Raw genomic sequence first — 18,558 nt, forward strand, 5'->3', positions numbered from 1 at the left:
CATTCCCTTCCTATCTCCTTTACCTACCTCTACTTCCCCATTTCTATTTGATATTGGAAAGTATAAAGAAGTGGATGTTGTGGATGATCTTGATGTTGATGGTATTGGTGATGGTGATGCTAGCAGACAAAAGGAATACAAGGGGATAAGATTTAAAGAAGATGGTGTATTCACAAGAGGTGAATGCTTGTTGAAGGAAAAAGGAAGCAACCATGGTACAAGCGACCCTGCCAAAACCCCTCTTTGGATCCACATCCTCAGTCTCATCCTCTTCAGTCAGGTAATTCCTCTCCTTCTGAATTAGATCTTCCCATTGCTATTAGAAAGGGGAAGAGAACCTGTACTAATCCCATGCTTGATTTGTTTCCTATAACTCCATTTCTCCTACAGGTGTTGCTTTTTCCCCTTTGCTCTTGAGTCTTCTTCTATTCCCAAAAATGTCACAGAGGCCTTATCCAATCCAAAATGGATGCAAGCAATGATCGAGGAAATGGTGGCTCAGAGAAGAACAATACTTGGACACTTGTTGATCTTCCCAAGGGAGAACTCAGTTGGATGTAGATGGGTTTATACAATCAAGTATAGATCCGATGGTACAGTGGAAAGGTACAAAGCTCGGCTGGTTGCTAAAGGGTATAGTCAGGTGTATGGCATTGACTACCAGGAGACTTTTGCCCCTGTAGCCAAGCATAACTCCATCGGGGTTCTTCTTTGATGGACCAATAAAGATTGGCCTATGTACCAATTAGATGTGAAGAATGCATTTCTTCACGGAGATTTAGCAGAAGTTGTGTACATGCAGCCTCCACCTGGTTTTAAGTGTCCCTGTGAAGGGAAAGTGTGTTTGTTGAAGAAAGCTCTTTATGGCCTAAAGCGGTCTCCTAAGGCCTGGTTTGAGAGATTTAGACAAGCCATTTCGAAGAATGGGTATTCCCAGTCAAGCTGACCACACCTTGTTTATCGGAGAGGTAATGGTACGATTACAGCTCTCATTGTCTATGTTGATGACATTGTGGATTGGGAATGATGTTCTTGAGATAGATAGATTGAAGTCTTATCCGGCTAAACAGTTTGAGATCAAAGACCTTGGAATCTTAAAATACTTCTTGGGTATTGAGGTATCTAGATCGAGGAAAGGGATCAACATTTGCAAAGGAAATTTGTCTTGGATCTTCCGAAGAGACAGGGGATGATGGGGTGCAAACCAGCTACTTCCCCATTGATCCGAATCATAAACTTGGTGATGAATGTGGTTCTTCTCTTATAGATGCAAGCAAGTACCAGAGGTTAGTTGGGAAACTAATCTATCTCTCCCTAACTCGACCAGACATCTCTTATGCAGTTGGAGTGGTGAGTCAGTTCATGCATGCTCCGGGTGGACATCGGATGCGTATATCGCATCATCAAATACTTGAAATCCTGTCCAGGAAAGGGCCTTTTATTTGCCAGGCATGACCATTTACAGTTGAAGGCTACACAGATGCTTGATTGGGCTGGTTCAGTCTCGACAGGAGATCTACTACGGTATTGTACCTTCTTGGGTGGTAATCTAGTTACCTGGAGGAGCAAAAACAACCATTGTTGCTCGATCTAGTCTTGAGAGCCGAGTTTAGGGCCATGGCCCATGGAGTATGTGAGCTTATATGGCTAAAACGACTTCTTCACGATTTGAGCTTTAAACCGAAAGGCCAATGAGACTTTATTGTGACAACAAAGCTGCCATAAGCATTGCCCATAATCCGGTTCAACATGATCGAACCAAGCATATTGAGGTCGATCGTCACTTCATCAAAGAGAAGTTGGATTCTGGGTGCATTTGTACTCCCTTTGTGAAAACAGGTGATCAAGTAGCAGATATCTTCACCAAGGGTCTCTCTTCTAGTCTATTTAGTACTCTATTGTGCAAGCTGGGAATGTATGACATTTATTCTCCAGCTTGAGGGGGAGTGTTAGAATTGTTAGAATATCTTGTATAGGGGTAGTTCTGTCATTGTCTAGTTATAAGACATGACTAAGTTGTATTTTTACTTTATTGTCTTATTTCTCCTTACCTCCCTAGGGAGGCTTGTGTAATTTGGAAGACTTAATGAATGAAGCTAATATGTGTGTTGAGAATCACTCTCAACACACACAATCGATTCTCCCAATCTCTTCTCTTCTTCTCATCTCTTCTCTCCTTCTTCTTCTTCTTGCTGTATACTCTTCTCTTACCAGATTCGATCTACCTTTGAGTTTCAACTTTTTTACCTAGCCGATTTACCTATTTATAACAGATCCTGGTTTATTGGCTCCTAGTTGGTCTTTTACCAATCTAGTACTACATTACCCACTTCGAAAAACTATATCCAAATCAAATGGGGACATCACACTCAACCCAAATACACAGTTCCACTTCGGAAAAAAATTTCCAGCAAGGAAAAACAACCTCCAAATGTGAAGAACTCCACTCAAACAAACCCACCGAAGGGTAACAACATCTTAAGAAAACTCAAGGATCCATATGAGGTATTCCACGACCATTTCATAACTGGAAATCATGATATATTGCATTCCATATGCAAAAAAGGAAGAAAAAATTGAAACTGGCTATACCTGGCAGTCCACATGAAAATGAGTTGTGCACTAACAACTTGTATCTTCAACCATGGAGACCATATGGCCCATTCAAAGGACCCCTGAGTGATTCCTAGGAGCTCAACCGCAGCTCCAACAACAGCCGAGAGAGAGAGAGAGAGAGAGAAGAAGCCCCAACACAAACTGGCTGGCGGTAACTTTGGGTGTTGTTGGTGATGTTACGAGCTTCAAGAGAGCTCATACTCAACCGTGAGAATTTCTTGTAGGCTTCATTCAAGACTTATCGCATGCTGCTCCAACGGATTGACATAGTAGCCTCTTCCTTGGATTCCTTTGTGTCCTACGATTCCAAAGAGAGGTGGAAGAGAAGGGTAAGTTGAAATACGACTCTCAAACCGTAAAGCTCTGATACCAAGTTGGAATTTAAGAGAATATGAGAAATGAAGAAGGTAGAAGATGAGAGAAAAAGTAGAAGAAGACAAAGAAAGAGAGGAGAGTGAGTAAGGTGGAGTGTTGTGTGTTGCAGTATTGTCTCCACCACACCTATATTACTTCACTAATAATATGAAATGAATTACATACACCTCCCTAGGGACCCTAGGGAGGTAAAAGGTTAAAAAGGAAAATTACAATATAAGGCAACTAGACAACAATCTAGTTTCTAAAGTACCCTTATTACATAACAATTTGAAGTGGTATGGTCATATTCAACGGAGGCCTAGGGATGCCCAGTAAGGAGTGATATGATTCCAATTGAAAGAGCTAAAAGAGCTAGGGGCAGGCCTAAAATGACCATAGGAGAAGTCCTGAAGGGCATGCATAGCCTAGGACTTGTACCAAGTATGACCTCAGATAGAGCTTATTGGAGGGCAAGGATCCATGTAGCAGACCCCATTTAGCTGAGATTCCCCTAGCTCGGTGGGGTGTGCCTTTTTCCTCTTACTTTCATCCTTCATCTTTCATGTTTCAATTTATTTTCTATCCTTCATACGTCGTTTTGAGGGTGGGCCATGCCATGACCAACCAGCTAGGTTGGAGAATCAGAGATCTTGACTGGTAGCATCAAGGAAAAGTATCTGGAATCTGATCACATAGGTTATGACTAAGCCAGACTTATGAACATTACTTCCTGTCAAGTCTGCGACCCCAAACCACTATGCTGAAAACTCCAGACAAAAATTTTTAAGTGAATAAATGCACCTTCCTTTTCCCATTTTTCTTTTTAAATAGGGTAGAGCGGTGGGGAGTACCATACTGATGAAATTGAGTGCTAGTTGATACATACAAGTAGGGCTGTCGATGGTGGGTAAAATCAGGTAACAGCCTTACCCTTACCCTCCTAGTTGGAATAAAACTCAACCTATAGGGTATACAGGTAAGAAATCTCATCACCTGGCATATTCAAAGGAAAGTCGTAGACATGCTTAGTTTACCTTAATAACTAATAAAATATTTTAAAAAATCCCCTCTTTAGTCTAACAAACCACAACATGGATAAAAACATACAATCCCTACAATAATTACCCAATAAACATAATAAACAACATTTTAGGCTCAAAGACATACATAATGGACTATGGTATAGAATCTTTACCCTTATGGCCTTACCCCTCCAAATGATGGTCGGGTAAGGCAGGTAAACAAGTAAGGAGGGTAAGATTGAGCGCCCTAGATCTAAGAAATCCCCCAATCCAAGGAGACTTTCCATTTCCCCAAAACCTTTTCATTTTCTAGCAATTCTATAATTATTCTCCAACACTGCAGGATATATGGAGTCATTTAGGTTTTAGCTGCATGGCGATCTTTTAGATTATGAAGGTGTAACTAATAGAAATCAAGACAACTTACAGATGGATACTAAGCCCCATTAAGGCTCACAGACAAATGGTACTTGTTTGCTACTGTTTCACCTAAAATCTTGAACTGTTAGGGAAGGGTAGCGTAAATGTATACATTAACACTCCCCCGCACATGCAAGCCAAGATCCCATGGTCCTTGCACGTGGAGCTCACGCAGTATTTCCTTCGGGCAACACCGAGGGAGAATAAATGTCGGGAAAAACTCTTCCAATGCACTTCCCAAGTGTCAAACACTTGACCTCCCTGTCTGATACCATGTTCACTACCATTTCACCTAAAAGCTCGAACTATTAAGGAAGGGTCACGTAAATGTACACATCAACAGTATTCAACCAATCTTCCTTTATCTTCAGAAGATTCGATTCATGCTCTACATTCTGGACTTTCCTTATTCACTTCTGGGTAAGTGCCTACATCTCTGAACCAGAACTGCATAGAATCTCTATACTTTCAAAGACATAACCCTCACAATAGAACACTCCTCAGATATCACCATTACTCAAATAAAATTCATTTTACATGCTCATTTTGGCGTCTATCAAAGGAAACTCAGGTCTTCATATGAGTGCAATCAACTTCTTATTAGCATATAGAGTAAGTACGACCTTTGAAGCCCATAGCGAGAGATGTTGTACACAAAAGAAGTAGAATAGCACAAGAACAATGCTTAATGCATGAGAAGAGTAACAGCTAACTGCATAGCCTGTACAAAATTAGACAGTTTTCCAGTTTCTTACCTTTCTGAGCTATCTTCTTCTGGATCATCTTCATATATGGGAGGTTCAATAACATCCTCAGCACCAGCATCCAAGGCAATTGCAACGAGCTGATCTTTGTCAGCATCTGTGACCTTTATATTTACAACCCTAGCACGCCTAAACTTGAACATTATGGATCCTGGATCCGCCATCTTTCCACCACAGTCCTTTACCACCTCTCTAACAGCCGCCACTGATCTGTTTATTTTATCTGTTAGAACCTCAACTATAATACCCACTCCTCCAAAACCGTATACCTGGAGATAGAGGAAAGATAGGATAGCAAACCAATTTTAGAACAGCCAACGGACTACGTTGTCAAGCAACACAGACAAACAAGAAAGGGAGGGGGGGGCAAGAGATACAAAAACACACTGTATCCATGAGATAAGGATAGAACTTCATAGAAGCAACAAAAATGGCTACTCTAGTATGAGTTTTAAAACCACCTCATATAATTTCTCAATGTAAGCCTCTTGTCCTTTCTCAGAAGCCCTCTTAATGTTGCGCTCCAAAATTTCCTTAGGTACATCAAGCTCCTTAGCTTTCTCCAAAACAGCAGCCAAAACTGTATTCGATACTGGATTTGGACCACCTTTCTTGACACTGCATTATTGAAGTTATATGATGAATATGAACATCTATTTCTTACTTCTCTTGGGTCCTCTAAGAAAATGTTGATGACACGTGAAGCTCCCTAAGTGAACAATCAAATCAGATATATCTGGCAATGAGAAAGCCAGAAGGAAAGAAGGTTTGCTACAAACCTAAGCACATCAAGTCTTGTTTATATCAGGCCAAGACTCAAAACACTCAACATGGTAGTCATGACGCCGACGTGAGAAGCGGTGGCCAACTGCCTCGATGCCTTGGCGAGGGAAAAGATGCCCAACACAAGCACCTTATGTTATATCCAAGGCCATATTCTCCAAGTATTTTTCGTCTTATAAGTGTAAATGTATATTTACTGTACGATTATAGAGGTCAAATATACAACTTAAGGGAGGTAAAAGTGATACTGTAGAAATATAAGGGGAGAAGTGGGAAATGTTTGAAATTTATAACATTTGGAGGGCAAGATCATCAAGTTTTGGGTCTAGGCGCCTTGGCACATAAGGCGATCGGTCGCTTAGGGCCTCAAGGAGCACCTTATCACCTAGGCATTGCCTAGACAACTTTCCTCGAGAAATAAAATATATGGAACATTACTATGACTGACAAATTGGGGTTCAAGCTAGAACCACTCTAGAACCAACCTACTGTCGAAGAGAAAAAAGTTAATAATCACAGAGCAGTAATTATCTTAGAGAGGACTGAACAGTACTTTAAAGTCTTTCAGCTTTAAGAACACTCAAAGAGAATTAATAGTAACTTACGCAGAGACAATCTCCTTCCCAATTTTTCCATACCGCTTTGCCTTCTTTGCATCCTGAGCCCCCTGCATTTAAGGCATATTTAGAGACTTGAGATGTGAAGGATATCAAGAAAATATTCCCGATTTGCAATAAATAATTACAAGTAATCATATCCAGAAGCGATTTGGAGCATCCAACAACATTCATGCGTCCGATAAGAATCTAGACCTACTTCTAGGTCCCATTGCTACAGTTGGAATAAATTTAAACTAACAAACCTAACCGTCAGCTCTTAGGTAAGACCCAACTGTCACTTTTAAGGTCAGATTGCTACACCCAAAATAAATAACAAATAAATTCCCAGTAACCTGTTCAATGGAAAACATACAGAAACTAATGAATGGCATGACAATAAGACAAGTCGAGGAATGATTGTGCTTTAACAGTACTGGATGATAATAAAACCATCAACAAGAAGTAAATCGGTTAAGAAATAATAAGACAGGTTAGCGGCAGCTATGCAAAATGTTAGGACTTGAAATCTCTCCTACAAAAAGTAGGTTTAGAGTAATAAACAAGCCGGAATACATTAAAATATAAGTGTTTTCCATATGCATTCCAACTACATCAGATGAAAGTAAGGACCCTCATCCTAGTATCTTACTAGGAACCATCTAAGAGGACATTTTCAGAAGACAAAGATAATCTGTCGTTAGCCATGCAGCACTAGTTTCTCTATTACTATGCCATAGATTTTTCCTTTGAGCAATTTCCGTAGTAAAGCTATGTTTCACAGTGGTCTTTTGGGGGTGGGGAAGAATAGGTTTGTGTGTCTGGTAATATCTTCTCTAAATGAGGGGAGAAACCTAGACAACTCATTGTTTTCTTTTAGATGACATAAACCTTCATGTTGACCTTGATAAGAAAATGAGGAGAGAATAACAAAACTAGTTATTATATTCTGTAACAGTAAGAACAATGACGAAATAAAACCAAAACCAGAAGACCAACTACACAGTTGTGAATAAAACACCCATGAGTTGGTACTTTTAAAAGAAAATGGGTATTGCCCATTGCAAATAGTGTTAACGGCAATCAAAATTTCCAATTGAAATTATTCAGATATAAAGAGGGATTCAAATATTCAAAATGATTACTCAAAGTGGTAGGGGTACCTTTCTGCCAGCAATCTTGCTGGAACGCCTGCCCATACAGACAGGAGAGAAAGTCCATATCCTTCTTACAGGGTGTTTAGACGTCACTTCAGATGAAACCCACGGCATATACACTTTCCTGTCCACCAAACTCTCTGAAACACAATAAATCAAAGTCAGAAATCTATCATAACGAAACACCCACCCGCAGAGGGGCGGGGAGGAATAAGTGTAAATTTTGTTTTAAGCAAAATCAGTAGCAGGGTGGGGGAGATAAGACATACTTCGGAGAGGGAAGACACTGGGACATTTGCAGGTGATACCATTGGAAATTTTGTATAAAACTGCTCCCAAAAGTCTAATCGAAGAACCCATAGTTCCCTGCTAAAATGTGATAAGGATGGTGAATCAATTAACGACGAAGAAGAATGACATTAATCTACAAATTGCAGAGTTCGAAAAAGGCTCTCGTACTCTCTTAATAGTCTATTGGGATATGTATTTGAAAATGAAGTGGAATTATATGGATCTCATACGTTTAACATCTGGGAGGTATCTATCGTATATGAAACAATCGAGACCGAAAGATCCCAATCCGACGCTATTGTCATTCTTTCATGGAAAATTAGGGGACAGAACCCCAAGGGGCAGAAGATTTGGCAAGGGACGAGGTCTAAGGAAGCTGAAGGTCCTGATTTTGACTCCGCCTCCCTCCTTGGAGCTACCCGCCTGAGAGGAAACTCCCTGGTGAACATGGGGCCCTAGTATCTCCCGATTCGTGTGTGTTGCAGGGTCCTACTCGAGCATTGGGGGGTTTAGTCGGCCAAATGCTGGATACCTCCTATAACAAAAATAATAATAATAAATTAGGGGACAGATTTTCTACAAGTAAGAATATAAACGGATATTTGAAAATCTGAATTCGATTCGCATCCGTATTGGCTTAGGGATATTTGTATTCGTTTAGGGTTATCCGGATTTGAATTTGAATATGAATAATCCGTACAAAAAATTATCTGATCCAAATCTTAGATCCACGGTAATTACAAAATAAGTATATTTAAAATTTGCTTTACATCCGCAAATAAAGATTGTGAAAAGATTCCCTAATCCCCAAATTAGTTGCGGCACGTCCCACCCAACAATAAAATTGAATTAAACTTACCAAAAGATTTACTTAATCCCCAAATTGACTTCACTTTTTCCATATTTTAAGATTAAAGATAAAAAGGTCGCAGGACGTGGTTAAAAATTAGTAGAGAGTGCGTTGATCACATTCAACCGTCGATTTCTTTAAATTAAATCTCAGTCATTGAACATTTTTCTATCAATTAACCAAGACAACTTGTTACCGTTTTTATCTTAAAGTCATCCATCCTCTGCAACTCCTATATCTTACCGTACGACATTCTTATTGGGACTCTTCGATCCACCTGTTACCTCCCTCCCTTCTCACGATATTCTCTTCCCCGGTCCTACATCCGCCCTCTGCCCCCACCTCCTCCCCTCTGCCCCACCTCCTTGGGTTTGTCCTCTCTCTCTCGCTACGCCCCTCTCTGCAACTTGCAACCTGCAACTCATCGTACAAATGGATCTGGCTCTTGTTGCCTACGTTTACCATCCATCTGCACTAGTGTACCACAAAGAGAGAGATCCCACTTACTATGAGGTACTATGATATCCCTGACAGAATTTATTGAGCTTGAGCTTCTTCCCCATCAGATCGTTCAAGAATTCCACAACCTTAAAAATACCGAGATCATGCTTTTCCGGTTTTCCCTTTTTCTTTTTTCTTTGTACATGTGTGTGCAAATATATTTGTGTTAGAGAGAGAGAGAGAGAGAGAGAGAGAGCACTAAAGATAAAAAAGCTTACCACATATTTTCGGGTTCAAACCTACACAAATCTCAAAGATTGACATTCTATATGATCAAAGACCTTGACTTTGGGTTTGGGGAAAGAGAGGGGGGGGTGGCTGCAAAATAGAGAAGCCCAACTAACCAATTCAGATTGCAGGTTCAAAGTTCAAACGCACTGTATCTTTTGTAGCTGATCTTCAAGTCCAAATGATTCTTGAATCTTTGTGGTAATATAATTCTAAAGTGGAAGTGATGGAGAAGTTCAAAGTTATACACTTTCAGTAAATCTTCAGGCATCTTTATCATTGTTAAGAGGCAGTGGTGGAAACATCAGGCTGTGTTGAAACTCTAACTGTCTACTGGAAAAGTTTGAGTCCGGAAGGATCCCTATCTTCTCCGGGATCTTCTCCAAGAAAAAAGCCAAAGTTCCAATCAAACTTTGTTTCTTAATTTTTAGCGGGTTTCTCTTGTAATCAAAGTCTTTGAAATAATAATGTAAGTGAAGTACAATGATTTAGATCTCCTAGAGGTTTGAGGAGCAAAGAGTGGGAGAGACAACCCATGGCGGATAACTCCACCAATTAGAGGTATGGTTTCAGTCAACAAGGTTGCGGGGATAAAAAAGAGAAAGATTTGACATGGAAGAGTCTAGATAGAGAGAGACAGAGAGAGATGTTGCAGCCAAAGTCATCATACCCTGGGATGGTGGTTTTCGCAAGGGAGATGTACTTCCGGCTTGCTCAAAAAAGCGATTATTATGCTCTTACTGTAAAGACTGGGTATCGGTTACAAAGTAAAAAATCAATTGGTGGTTCAGATTAGTTTTAAGCCAACTCCACGATCAGAATTAAAACAACGTGAGAATAAATTGGCAGAACGCACGAGCTGCTACCACTCACCCAAAACTTATTATAGTTAATCGATAAACTCATATTAGGTGTTGGGTTCCCTCTTCTTTCCCATCGCTTTGTATCTTTCACAAAACTAAATACTCGCTCTTATAGTGAGTTTGGCCTTCCATCCACTCTCTCCAACAGTTTGGCTTGGTTGGTTTTTGGAATTTGGGGAGTACAGGTCTGACAATGGGATTAGAAGTGACGTTGCTTTTGGTAGTGGTGGGTACTCTGGTCTACAAGTAAAGCAGGTGCATCAAAGAGGCTCAAGAGCGTTTTGGCTAGAGAGTGTGAAGAGATCCTAGACGTTAACAGCGGCGGCAAGACGGCCAAGATCTTTATGGGCAAGGAGATGAAGAGGGCAACCAATAACTTCTCGAACGAATGATTGTTGGGCTCCGGTCCGGTGGCTACGACAAAGTCTACAAGGGTATCGATCAAATCCTCAATGAGGTGAGGATCCTCTACCCCAAGTCAACCACCGAAGCCTTGTAAGCCTCCTTGGTTGCTGTGTTTAGTTGGAGCAACCTCTCATGATGTACAAATACGGTACCCTGTACGATCACCTACACGGGCTTCACCCTCGCATCTGTTCTGAGCTAACCTGGGTACACCGTCGGACCTTTATCCCCTGAGGTTCGCTGACCGGTACGGTTGCACAGTTCCTCTCATAAGGGGGCCGAAATAACCATTCCACCTCCAACCGAACACACTGCCCGGATGGGGTCCACCCCCCTTTTATTAGAGGCACTAGGAAACCGTACCAGGCAGGGGAACCGTAGGTGATAAAAATTCGTACAACATCTAAGCATTGCCCTGCAGAGGGCCGAGGGGCTTGCCTACCTCCACTCCTCCATTGTTCCTCCTACATGGTACTCGAACAAGTTTTTGCTTATTTTATTCTGTAGTACAATACTGGCATGTACATAGTAGGCCTTGAGTGTATTTCTCTACAGTTGAGTTGTTCATCAGTTGATTCAGCTCTTAAGTCTCGACTAGAGATACAAATGAAATCATGGGGCGTTGCCCTTGTCCATGGTTTGCCTCCTTGTTGCAAGCTTGAGACTTGAGAATAGATACATTTCTCTGTATTAGAGATTTAAGTTTTTGAGACTTGAGAATAGATACACTTATCTATTATCCCCCTTCCCGATCTCCTTTTCTGCAAAATCCCTTTAACCAAAAATAAATAGAAAAAGAAGAATCAAAGAACATATGCAGGTAGATCATGAATTACCTTGGTTTTTGCAATAAGGTTCTAGCTATATGCCCTTCAAAATTACATCCATCTTCATCAATATTACATGTATAGACTTCTTAGTTTTAATTTAACGAGAGAGAGAGAGAGAGAGAGAGATTGATGGACTGCTGAATTACTATTCTTGTTTTATTATTTTGATTTTATGCTTATTGTTGATACTATAATTAGAATATGGATATGATTGAAGTCAATACAATGGCTCATCAAGGTCAATGCAATAGCACCCCAAGTTGTGAATCTTGATGTACTTTGAACCCTTGACTGAATCGCTAGACATTACGCACAAACTTTTGTTTGATTTGAAAATTCTTACCCTTTTGCTTTTCTGAAATTAGAGACCAACGAATGTCCAATAATCCACTAATTCCGGATTGACAATGATGATTGACGATGGCGTGTAAACACAAGCAAGACTAGAGCAAAACGAGCTAGAAATAACATTATAAGGAGGCAAAACAATGTAGGTATTTTAATACAAATAAAATACTAGGAAATCAAAAGGTTCAACAATCAAACATCACCAAAGTTCACATAAGTAGGGGAGCTACTTAAACAAAATAGAAAACTAAACTCCATTGGTTGAAGGAGCCTGGAATTCATCATCAACTTAACATGTCACCTGTCAATAGAAAATTACAAATTCATTAGTACTTCAATAAAATTATAAGGAATAAAAAAAAAATTAAGTATTTAGAAACATACCTCTAGGGAGTTTATATTGGTGCAATCATGCAATGCACCATTGCCGGCTATGAGCAATCTCAAGGCAGCAACTACAATGGGTGGTACATCTAGGGATCTCTTGGGACTCTATATTTTTCTTGTGGGGTCTGCCAGAAGGTCGCCTAGTATGAGGTGGGTTAATATACACCCCCTAACTTTGTTTGCATGCAAATCAGCGTTGCCATCACCATGACTAACCAACTCTTGTATAACCACTTGCGCCCATTGGGTTAATTTATTTACTATATATGTCTTTATATGCAGAAGTCTTATGATGATCATCAACAAACATATATATATATATGTCCAACCCGAAGGTCCTAAAACAAGCACAAGCATGTACACATATTATCGAACTTTTGCTCCATGCCTTGCATGAGCACTCCCGATGTCTAAGGTCAACATGCCAATATTGATAATTCTCATGAACTTCAAACAATATTTCACTTGACCAAAAAACTAAAAACTTATGAAAAGCGCTTATCAATTCCTTCAACCTCTTCGCAATCCTAGGGCCGACAACATCTTGCCGTTTGTAGCACTCAGTCCTCCTATCATTCACGAGTTTCATTGTTTGCAAACGAATTGTGTCAATAAGGTGACATATAGGCAACTCACGGGCATCTTTTATTTATGCATTATAAGTTTTAGCCAAATTTGTATTTAGCTTGTCATATCAATTTCCTTTGATTAAAGCAATCACCCAATTTTATGGTTGTGTTTGGATCACCCATTCATGAGCAGAACGATTCATCTTATGCATGACCTCCATATTTTTCTCATAATCGCGCATTGTGCGCAAATAAGCAATCTTATCCAGTTGTGTTTCCATAACTGCCTTAAATGACTGATTGTAACAACCCTTTAGGTACTCTTTAAAGTTTTCCTTTAAGTGGTGTAGACAATGTGCATGAGGACAAGTAGGAAAGACATTAGGCCTTGTACAGTACCAGTGTGTTGATCGGATATGAAAACTAGCTTATCTCCAATCTCGTATTGCAATGCATGTCTTGATTGAGTCAAATATCATTCCCAACTATCAAGTTCAAACGAGACAACACCAAATGCAACTGGTAACATACCATCATCTGCATCATATGTAAAAGCAGCAAGCAATGTATATTTATATTTCGAAGTGATGAATGTCCCATCAAGCACAAGCAAACGTCTACAACCCTCAGTGAATCCATGCAAACATGTAGGAAATGCTATAAAGAGTATACTGCAACTTCCACCCGGTTCTAAAGTATACTCGACTACACTTTATAGATTGGAATCCTTAATCTTACGACAAATCCATGGAATGGTCTTGTATGAGTCCTCTTGTGAGCCAACTCTCTCCATCTCCACACTTGTTGGTATGATAATCTAACACCGTACTCCCTTCCTAGGTCTCGAACGATCTCCACAGGACGATATTTCGGACAATCACGTAATTTATTGAGTATTACATCAACGACTAGTATCTTTGAAGCTTTTTTGTCTTGTGTCGGATTCTATCATCAGCTGGATGAGAATGTTGCAAGTTGGATTATACACCCGAAAACAACCTGTATCGTGGATAATACTTGCACAAATATACAAACCACAACGACGTAAGTTACACACTACCTTGACCATATTTGTTTCATATGATATCCAAATTTATGGGCAATAGCATACTTAGCAATGACTTTCTTAAAATCAACTGCACTATAAAAAATTTGGCCATCACCTTCAAGCACATTGGACCAAAATGAAGCCATCCTATGGGCTTGATCAGATCTAACCATAATCAATGATGTTTGCACAATTCCATCCATTTGACCCAATTCCTGTGATGATGTATTATATTCACAAAACAAAATATTTGTCCTTTGTTAAGGAATTCATCTTAACATATAGACAATAATGAATTTTCTATATTTCAATGAAAGAACAAAAGTGCATTTAACTTACCTTGCCACTTGTGAGGATCCATGCATAAATGCATTTTCCTTGAGAATGAACACATTCACAATCCTAGACTCAAACGGATAATCGATGAAGTTTTGTATATCCTCATCTTGTGATAGCGTGAGCATTATTGGTGTGGCACAAGGAAGGGTATACTTTAGCCTACAAGAGCGATTTTCAAACATTATTCCAAATTCATCAAAATTCTATGGTATATAAAAAAAGTTTGATCTCAATATGATTCACCAAAATTGAAATACTATGCATTGGGATAAGCTATCTATTTCAAAATTTTAGTGTATATATATATATATATATATATATATATATTTTAAAGGAGAGGATTCCCTACGCTGCCTGAGTGCAGTTTCAAAACAATAAGGGAACTTTTTTTGGAATCTGACAAATGATGGAGGGATATATATATATATATATATTTTAAAGTAGAGGGTTCCCTACGCTGCCTGAGTGCAGTTTCAAAACAATTAGGGAACTCTTTTTGGAATCTGACAAATGATGGAGGGATATTTATGGCATATCACCCCCTCGCATGAACAATGATATGTAAGGGGGTATGCAATTTCACTTTTGAGCTGCTCTTTTACCAAACTTCGTCTACTTTTTAAAATAATTATTAAGAAAAAGCCTTTTAGTAAGTGCAAGTTAATAAAGTGAGTTGGATTACAAAATTTTTAAAAATTTATATTGACTTATATCAATTTTATAGTCAACCAAACAACTAAGCAAAAATAATTTCATTTCACTTCCTTTGCAACTAAACCACTTAAAAGGTAATAAAAATTCCCTCACTTCCCTTCCCTTCCCTTTGGTAGTTGAAGTCTCGGATTGGCCAAAAAGCCTAAAATTCAGTGGACCAGTTTGCCATAGATAACTTCGATTTGTGAGATCGAAAATCTTGGGCTTCGATGGGCCAAGCCAAAGTTAGTCTGAACTAATAATAGCAAACCCGTCAAGTAAAAAGAGAAGCAGTTCATGAGATCGTTAAGACTCGGCAGCAGATCATATCAATAGAGTCTGGTAAGATGGCAGTAAATGAAGCTTTAGAAGACAAAATACCCTTTTGTTTCAATAAATGGACATATTTCTATCTTAATGGGCTTTTGATCATGAATCGAAAACTCGATCAAAACCTGTTGAAACCATTGAGTTGTCTCAGTTTCGACAGGTTCTGAGACAAAATCATGCTGAAGTTTTAAAGATCCTCTAATTTGACAGGGTTTCCCTGGTTTCGATCAAGTTTCGATCGAAACCTGGTCGAACCATAACTTCTTTAGTTATGAAAATCACCAAACTCGATCGAATTCATTTGCTTCAAAAACTCGACAGAAGTATTTACCAATATGGATGGATCAGGCACGGTAAAGACATCGACCCAACTTCTAAAATCAGTGGCTCCAATTAGAGTCTTGATGATGTTATGCCGCTGTTGTTCTGGTATCTCGTATGCAACTAGAGACGACGTGGGCATCGCAGTGACGAGAGCCAGAATAGCAGAAATGATGACGAAGACGAAGAAAGACTTGTTTTCCATCGCAAATCCTGAAAGAGAAATGAAGCAAGAGAGAGAGAGAAAAGAACTGGAAGTATACGTTCTTGGTTGGTTTCTTTACCGCTCAAAAGAAGAATTGGAAGACAAAAAGTTGCAGAGGATTGATTGATTCACTTGCTAACCCACTTTTATGGTTGGTCAAGATATTTTCATAAAATTTTACTAAAAAAATATATATATTTTTTCATAATCTAAGGGCTGTGATTTAAATAGATTATAAACAGAGGAGGCACTTTTAATCCCTATGCCGTGCGGGTATTTCAGTATTTGTCATTATGCTTAATATTTTATGAGGTGGGCTTTGGTGTGTTGAGTCCACAAGACATGGCAGCCCAAGTTGTAAAAACAACATATTAGGTTATCTTCTGGTGTTACAAAAAATAAATAAATAAATTTTCACAGTGTTATATCAGTGCGTCCATTAGTAAACTTGAGTCAATAACCACAAATACCATTTTTAATGATTTTTTGGTGAAATTAATTCATGGATTATGTTTAAAATATAAAAAATAGGCAACCTGCAAAAAATCAGACTAAAAAAATCTTTTGTGGGGGCTAGAAACCATTGTTTCCCCATCAATGGAAAAAAATCATTGGTTTCAATCTGAACCCACCAAAATTCGGTTTTGACCAGGTTGAAACCCAAGTTTTTTTTACTCCTTTTTGATTAAGAAGCAAGCAGCAAACCATCTCCCATATGACTACATGTGTTTGACAAAATGACTAAAAGAAACCGTGTTTGGCACCGTTCTCTTAGAACTCTTTATAAAAAAGACGCAATTTACAGTTAGCTAGTCTTAATATGACATAATGTGATGGAGCATCTGAAACTTGAATTAGCCACAACAACTACCTCCATATGGTATATTTATATTACTTTGCTTAGGAAGAACAAGATGTTGGCCTCTAATCTATTGAGTAAATCTGTGTTGATGGGTTGACTCCATAGAACAATCAAGAACACATGGTTGTTCGATGAGGCCGTTTCTGAGAGCTCCTCTTAATTTGTCACAAATTAATGAAATGAGACAATTATATTATGATTACCCAATCCTTTAATAAAGATTAGCAGCTTAGGTGCAAAGTGAATATTAGTTCTGAACCAAGGCCCCTCCACCAACAAGAGTTACATAATAGCCCTTTCAAAATACAAAACCCAAGCAAGTAATGTTAACAAAGCATGAAATCTTTAATCTGCTCTTGCAATTAATCCTCATTTTCATTTCATGAGGGAGAGAGAGATGTATAAGAGAGTTTTGTTCATTTACAAAAGCGCTGATGTATGCAATTTTAGGCAATTCATGCCTGTTTCAAAGTCGAAATGACCTGTCAAAGGAACCCCATAGTACTTTCTGGACTGAGACCAGGCTTCACCAATAACAAGAGAGTATGATTAGAAGGTATTTTAGGTATTTTAAGAGAAAGAGAAAGATTAGAAGGTATTATAGGGTATAAGAGAGTTTTGTCTATTCACACATGGTCAGTCATTACGTTTAACAAAAAAAAATCATTATTAATTTCATGTGGGGATCATAGGAGACTATATAGTTCATATTTAAATGTTATATATATTTCATCATATGTCATCTGTCATAAGGAGGGCTTTATTTTATTCAAATAATATATGTTTTAATTTGAAGGTCCTGGATATGATATTTATTTAATTTTTTTCCAGTTGGCACCAGCCTATAGTTTTGAGTAATGCTTTCTAAATCATCTTGCGTGTTGTTGTCTATGTCTACACAATTATAAATCCAACAATAATCAAATTCGGACAACATAAATTATGAACTAAGCCCATGTGTGTTCTTCTTCATAATCTTTTATCCACACATAAAAAAAATAATTCTCCAATTATGATCACCTGTCACCATCAAGGTTTTAGTAATCGGTATCGATTCGGTATCAATATCCATGTTTGTCAGTGTCGATGTCCATATGGTATTAATATACCTACACCAATACATGGCTTTCATTTACATCTCGTTTTTTGAAATTTCCATTTTACTCCATGGACTCTTTAATTACAAGATTCAAAGGAGTGGGGGATTTATGATACGGGTGGAATATGACCTCTAATAATCAGATGACATGTGTAATGAATCGAGGCCAGGCACGACCTAAGAGGTCCAACCCCTAACTTCAGACACCTCACGTCGGATTCATGCTTAAGGAATTTTACACGTGACCTACAAAAGGAATAACTATCCACGACACCAGTTCAACCGCTGACAAATTCTGTTAACTATTCTTGCCCAGATCTACTGCCTACCTAAGGAATACATGATCCAGAGGACAAGAAGGGCATTTCCAGAGACATCATATAAATAAGGGAACCATTCTCAATGCAAGGTAACTGAACTTTCATTCTATTGGTCTATTGGATTCGTCTTTGAGCTCTGCTATTAGCTTTGTGTCTCTGGCCTCGATAACTGTTGTTTTAGGCATTGAAGAGTCCCCCCCCTCCCCCCGTGGAGTTGACTCGGGCCACTCGTCTGCTTTGTCTTCTAGTTCGCTTGTGTGTAGGTTGGAACTGGCCCAAAAGGAGGATCTCGGTAGCAACAAGTATCAGTATAGATGGCCTGGTATTGACCAGGATTGGGCCAATATAAGGGAT

General features: G+C 39.0%; 1 protein-coding gene across 1 annotated transcript; it reads right to left on the minus strand.

Moving 5' to 3' along the window:
• Positions 1–5,145: 5,145 nt before the first annotated feature.
• LOC122670649 (probable transcriptional regulatory protein At2g25830) lies at positions 5,146–8,207 on the minus strand. Its single transcript, XM_043867604.1, has 5 exons — positions 7,985–8,207; positions 7,722–7,855; positions 6,568–6,629; positions 5,641–5,797; positions 5,146–5,448 (listed from the first exon to the last, which is right to left on the minus strand). Exons 1-5 carry the CDS (start codon positions 8,073–8,075, stop codon positions 5,167–5,169), a joined length of 726 nt encoding a protein of 241 aa, XP_043723539.1. The 5' UTR covers positions 8,076–8,207; the 3' UTR covers positions 5,146–5,166.
• Positions 8,208–18,558: the final 10,351 nt, after the last annotated feature.

Source organism: Telopea speciosissima, chromosome 8 (genome assembly GCF_018873765.1).
Source record: "Telopea speciosissima isolate NSW1024214 ecotype Mountain lineage chromosome 8, Tspe_v1, whole genome shotgun sequence".
NCBI lineage: Eukaryota > Viridiplantae > Streptophyta > Magnoliopsida > Proteales > Proteaceae > Telopea > Telopea speciosissima.